At 40.5% G+C, this 6872-nt stretch overlaps 1 protein-coding gene across 1 annotated transcript; it reads left to right on the top strand.

Moving 5' to 3' along the window:
* Positions 1-168: 168 nt before the first annotated feature.
* On the top strand, positions 169-6595 carry LOC307124203 (tektin-4-like; the record flags this gene model as incomplete). The annotated part of the gene is made up of 5 exons (XM_079813251.1): positions 169-221; positions 1486-1629; positions 1819-2041; positions 2481-2635; positions 6583-6595. The coding sequence occupies 5 exons, from the start codon at positions 169-171 to the stop codon at positions 6593-6595; spliced, it is 588 nt and encodes a 195-aa protein (XP_079669377.1).
* Between the last annotated feature and the right edge of the window lie 277 nt (positions 6596-6872).

The following is a 6872-nucleotide window of genomic DNA, read 5'->3' as shown; positions in this document are numbered from 1 at the left end:
GCCAGTCTTGTGCTGCATTCCACTCCACTTTAAGACACGCACTTGCGAACTTCCCTAATCACTTCCCCTCGGGGGAATCCCTGCCGCCATTTTGAAGTTCATAGATGGTAAAAAAAAAAAAAATTGACCAAGGGAGCGAGTCTACTTCATATGTACACTTCAGGTAGCATGCACGACTTTAACTGCTACTTCGTCTACTACGGGAGAATAGATGATTTGTCGTACTCATTAATATGTGACAGACTATAAGTAAATGTAACATTTTATAGTTATGTGGCCTTTTTAATTGTATCTATATTTAATGCCAAAGGCATCCATTTAAAAAAAATAAATAAAATAAATTAGTTCTTTGGCTTCAGCAGGTTACTTCCGGTGTCCATTGCCATTCCATCAGCAGCTGTTGCTTAAATGGTTCACCCAAAAATTACATTTCTGTCATTATTTACTCATCATCATGTCGTTCCAAACCCATAAGACCTTCGTTCATCTTCAGAACACAAATGAAGATATTTCTGATGAAATTCGAGGGCTCTCTGATCCCTCCATATACAGTTTAATTACTATTTCATTAACACTTTCAAGGCTTTATGAAGCAACGAGAATACTTTTTGTGTGCAAAAAACAAACATAAATAACGACTTCACGTCTGTCAGTCTCCTACACGACGTAGTTGACATTGACATAGTAAATACAGTCCAGTGCATTATTTTTGTTTGTTTTTTTTTGTGCACAAAAAGTACTCTCGTCGCTTCATAACATTAGGGAAAGCACTGGAGTCACATGGGAGACACTTTTAGTGTTTAATTATTCATGGAGATACTTAGGACTATTTTAACTATGTTTTAATTACTTTCCTGGAAAGTGTTAATTAAATAGCTGTCTATGGAGGGGTCAGGATTTCATCAAATATATCTTAATTTGTGTTACGAAGATCTTACGGGTTTGGAATGACAAGAGGGTGAGGAATTAATGACAACATTGTCATTTTTGGCTGAACTATCCTTTTAAAGTCCCTATTTGTGCATCATAAGCTTACTACACTTTACCATGGCTTTTTCTTTGCTATAAAATTGGATTTATGTGAAAATTTTAGTGCATTTTTACTGATCTAATCCAGGTTTTAAACTGATATCTGTAACATAAACTGTATCTGCAAAACAGACTTTGGTTATGAAAAATTACACATTTCAGCATGACATATGTTTATAAAAATCAAACCTAAAAATAACCAGCAGGGAACGTTCTGGGAAGGTTCTTTTTAGGTTACCTACAGATAACCTTCTTATTTGGTTCCCAAAAAACAAACAAATGGGAACTTTAGGGGAAACCTTCTGTGTTTGCTGGGTTGTAGAACATTTATATTATTTTATATCAGAAATTGAACATTTTGTCATCATTTACTTCCTTTGAGACTACAGCACATAACTGAGAGGATTTTGATCGGATTTTAGATTTAAGTCATAAACCTGTTTTTGTTTCTGCCAGGCTGAACCGGGAGGTAAAGCAGACCCTTGAGTTCGACTGGTCTGATAAACAGCAGGCCTACACCCTGGATGACCAGTGTGGACGCTATAACAACAGGAGCACGGACACACAACAGCATCCCAGCTCAGCATTGCTGCAGGACCAGTGCGTGCCAAACATCAGCTCAGCTGGAGTGACACAAACTGTATTTTCATTTCACACACACCTTTCACAATACATTCCAGCATATCAAAGGTGCTGCTTCTGCCTAACCAGATCATGAAGAACAGTTTTTGGCTGTATCGGGTTCTCGATCACAGCTATTGCAGTGACAGCATCAGTGTTTCTCTGTAGGGTGTGTGATGAGGAGGTGTGGCGTAAGTTCACTCGGGATAACCTGCGGCTGGCGGAGAGAGAGGAGACGGCGAGCCAGGCCTTGAGGCGGCTGTCTGAGCGGGTGCTGCAGGAGACGTCTGAGGACCTGCGGGCGCAGTGTGCCACTGTAGATCAGGCGTTCATCCAGCGCTGCATGGAACTGAGCCAGGCCAAAACACAGCTGGAGCTGCACCTGGGACAGGCAATACACACCTACACAAAACAAAGCCTATACATGTATACAAATGATCACATACACTGTAAAAAATGGCAGCTGTGGTTGCCAGAACATTACAGTAAAAAACGTAGAGACATTTTAAGTTTCAAAGTAACACACATTTTAAGGTAGAATAACCGTAGCATTGTCTTTTGGAGAAACAAGTATGTGAACTTGTATCCTAAATACCTGCAAACATATTATGGTATTGTAATGCTTTAGTACAGTCAAAAAAATTAAATACAGCACCTTAAACTCAAATAATAAACATTAACTGCATAAGATGTAACAAAACCATAATGTACATATAAAAAAATAATTATGATATTTTGATAAAGCCTATATAAACAATTCATACAAATAAACATGAATTGACAGGATAAAAAGTTGAACTCTATGGATGTTTACCACGTGTGTGTAATAGATTCTGGATCAGATCGGGGCTCAGGAGAGGAATATCTCATTCTTGCAGCAAGCTGTGCATGATAAAGAAGCTCCGCTCAGAGTGGCTCAATCCAGACTACATTACCGGACCTTCAGACCCAACATTGAGCTGTGCCGAGACCAGCCGCAGCACAGGTACACACACACTCACTTGCTCACTCACTCACTGACTCACACACACACACACACACACACACACACACACACACACACACACACACACACACACACACACACACACACACACACACACACACACACACACACACACACACACACACTCACTCGCTAAGGTAGATTCCCTTCAGAGAGTTCCCTTTCGAAGTGGAATTTCAACACTGCGTCTTGGATTGATGCTTTGAGGAAACGGCATTAGCGTGACTGGTGTCCAAAGCGTGTGAAAACATGCCAAATTTTATTGTCCAATGACATTCCATGATATCATTAGCCGTGTGTATAAGACGGTCATAATTTTTTTGTCTTAAGGGGCCGTTTGTAAAATAGCGCATGGGGAAGGCAAACTAGAAATGGAAAATCAGAGCAAGCTTTCAGGAAGTGTGAGCCACCGTGTCCGAGGTTTCTGACACCTGACTTCCATCAAGAGGTGCTGTCTTTGGTGTCATCCTATCCAGCAAATCGCATGTTGCTGACACCATCCAGCCAGGAAAAGGCAGATGTGGTTGAGGAGGGCAAGGATATTATTTTGTACAGAGCACTCTCAGTGACTTTTTACCTGGAACTTCATTTAGACCCTGGTCCCTGCAGTCAAAACACACAGAGTACCACCTCAAAGTCCCTAGTTCCTGGGGAAAGTTCCTGCAGTGCAAACCCATGCCACAACCAGATTGGATCTGGTATGGGCAGTGGCGGATCTAGAAAATTTTACATGGGGGGGCAAAGGGGTGGCAAGAGGTCTTGGCAGGGTGGCAGGGGTAGACGGTATGGAAATCCCTATATGTGAATTGCTTTAACAAAACAAACACAAAACCACTTTTAAACTACAGTAGGCTACTTATTGTTTAATCATGCCCTTACACTCTACAAAGGTTTTTAATTCACAACAGGAATAAGCCCAGTGTTCAAACAAAACAAAACAGTAAACTACTGTATACTTCAGCTACTTTCTTCAACTACTCTTGCCTGCAAAAGTCAATATGTGAAAACCTCTGGTTATCCTTGTTTTACATTACACTGTAGGGCCATGTAGCTAATAAGTAGCCTATATAACAAACATAAAATCAGAAAGATTTATCACATGCACACACCAGTTATGTTTAGACTATTAATCCAATTGTATTTAATAATAATAATAATTTGTTACATTTATATAGCGCTTTTCTATTTGTTATTTCCCCAGTTGTAAACTGGTTTCATTGCTGTGATATCTGAGAGGAATTGGATTTAATAGGACTGCTTAGCTAAATCAAATGTAAAAAAATAATAATAATAATTGCATCACAATAAGTGTATTGTGATTGTCACTAACATTTTAGTAACAACTGAATTTTATTAGGTTTAGTGACAACATGTTACAGTGTTTACATGGTACAATTTCTGGTAAGCTACGCTTTTTTGTTATTTCAATTAAATTAAATGATTGTGATTTGATTTAATATTGACTAATTTGGATAAATATTAGGCACACAAGATGCACCTAATCTCAAGAAAAAACAACTCACCTAATGCTGTACAAACATACACAGAGCCCTAACAGCTGGCAGTGTTATTTAAGGTTAAAAATAACTCAAATTACATATAATGCGTTTTTTTATTATAATAACAACTTTATTTAATGATATAAATAAAAATATAATAACTATGTAATATGGTACACTACACATATTTAGCAAAATACTCTCTAGCTCTTTTTTCTAGCCAACTAATGTGCTATAGCATATTATGGTCATTAAATGGCTTTCCTGAGGTAAATGTTATGTGACATAATTGTTCTCCAGTTGTTTTATTGACCCCTTTGTTAGATTGATTGATCGATATTATGTCTGAGGAATATACATTTAGGTAAGTTGTAGGCTACTGTTTCTTTCAACATTGTTCATTCGTGTTTATTTACTATTAGCTAGAGATGATCGGTCCACGTGCAGCTAGGGATCTGTCACGTAACATTTACAAGCGCCAAAACGGCATTTATTGTTTGAATTTCGTAATAAAAGTGACAGAATCTGAGAGCTGAGATTTTTTTTCAATCATAAGTAACCTGCTCTGTCTAGTCTGTCGGTGTCCTCTTTGCTTCGCGATTTTTCTGTGCGTGAGAAAATGTATGTCTGGCGTGAGAGCGTGAAAAGTGTCAATTGCGTGTGTCTCACGGTGAATGCGTGAGATTTGGCAGTTATGAATCCAATATTTTTATATTTTTATTGAGCTGTTCTTGTCTTTACTAAAAATCTAAATTAGGCTAATCAAAGGGAAGAGTGCTCTTGCGAATCACAACCGCTGATTTTGGCTACCGTAATAGACTCGCTGTTTTTGCTGATGCTGAATCGTCTTTAGCATATAATACATTCATTACAAATGTAATTTTAAGTTAAGCGTGTGTTTAAACTACACCTGGAGAAACTCACTTCACCTTCAGGGGCTCTGGGGCAGCTCAGTCTCTCCAGTGGGTTTGTAGGGCCACCGCACCGCAGCAGACCCGCTGTCGCTGTGTGAGAGCCAGACTGAGCGAACGCCGGTCTGCACGTTTGAATCAGGGACGTAGCTAGTATTAGAGGGCGGGTGGAGGGGTATTTTATGTATTTTAATTTTAATACATTTAAAATAAAAAATTAAATGGTTTACTTTTGGTAAATGTATTGGACATACTGGTGGGTTGTTTTTACAAGTACAGTTTTTGGATCATCAAAGTTAGGGGGGCAGCTGGGGGGGCAAGGCTCTAGAGTGGGGGGGCACCTGCCCCCCTTGCCCCCCTGTAGATCCGCCCATGGGTATGGGGGAATGAGAAACAGGAAGTCGCTCGTAGCACTCGACGAGCGGTTCCTGCCTCCATGAGCCTTCCGTTTCTTCCGGAACTCCACGGAGAGGTGGAGAAGTCATGGAAGAAATCATATTGAGTGCGAATTTATCCATTCCAACATTCAAATTATGCTAATGTGGAGAGGTTGTGCAAGCAAGGATATGTGAAGATGCCCCTTGTCGAAGAGACACTTGCCAGCTATCTCTAAAGGGGTGGATCCTCCTCTCTGAAACCTCCGGCCATGCCATCTATTAATCTAAGCTCCCTTTTGATTGGGTAATCTTGGGGTTGATGCAGGGTGAACTGAATATTGTAGGGCAGGGGTAGGCAAGTTCTGTCCTAGGGAGCTGCTGTCCTGCAGAGTTTAGCTCCAACCCTAATCAAACACACCTGACCGAGCTAATCAATGACTTCAGGGATTATTAAGGCTTTAGGCAGGTGAGGTCTTTTTTTCAGGGTTGGAGCTAAACTCTGCAGGACAGCGGCTCTCTAGGACAGAACTTGCCTACCCCTTTGTAGGTCTTTAAGTAGGGGTGTATGTTTTTGCTTTGATGGGTGGGTTTTTTAGGCCTCTCTAGTTGACCCTTGTTGAATACGGAAATAGACAATGCTCACAAGTTGAGGAAGCTCACCTAGGGGGCGTCCCTCCTTGTTATCTGTCACTTACTATGGCTAGCACTAATAGAGAAAAACTAAGCACTGGCTATAGCAGGTCCTGGATGAGTGTTTTACCTAAAGCAGGGTTTGAGATGCTTTCCCCCATAGTCTGGGGTCTTTAAGTAGGGTTAAGCTCCCCTGCGGCTTCCTTGGGGTTGAGCCTTTCCTGTGCCTAAGGCTTCCCCTTGGAGGAGCAGAAACATCAAAGGTCGTAGCTGCTGAGGCTTTTGCGCCTTGCATGCTCCCTCTGGTAGCTGCACTTTAGATCTTTAGGGATGAGGGAGGTGTTTATTCCCTGTGTTGGGTCTTAAAGTAGGATCCTTCACTTCCCTTTGAAGCTCTAGTTGATCCATGTTAAGAACTTAACAAGTAGAGGTAATTTATATAATATCCATTCCTCCTTGTTATTCTGCACTCTTTCTTTAAAAGACGCCGACATTTGTTCTGCTCTTAGGCCTGATGCCTGACCCTCAAGGGAGGAAGAAAGGTTGTAAAGGCTGGGACTTCCCTTGTAAGAGCATAGAAGCTTGGATATCTTCTATTATTGGAAGAGAATGGCTTAGGGAGTGGTGCCAATAGACAGTCTATACAAGTCTTTGTAAATGCACCTTTGATTGATGCTCTGACTCCGGCGAAATAATCTGTAGAGTCAATTTATTAGGGGTGTAACGATTCGTTTTAACAACGATATGATTCATATCACGATTTGAGGTTGTCGATACGATTCAAGGACGATATTGGTTC

This window comes from Gobio gobio, assembly GCF_949357685.1.
Source record: "Gobio gobio genome assembly, chromosome: 3".
NCBI classification, from domain to species: Eukaryota; Metazoa; Chordata; class Actinopteri; order Cypriniformes; family Gobionidae; genus Gobio; species Gobio gobio.
This window is presented reverse-complemented; position numbering and strand designations above follow the sequence as displayed.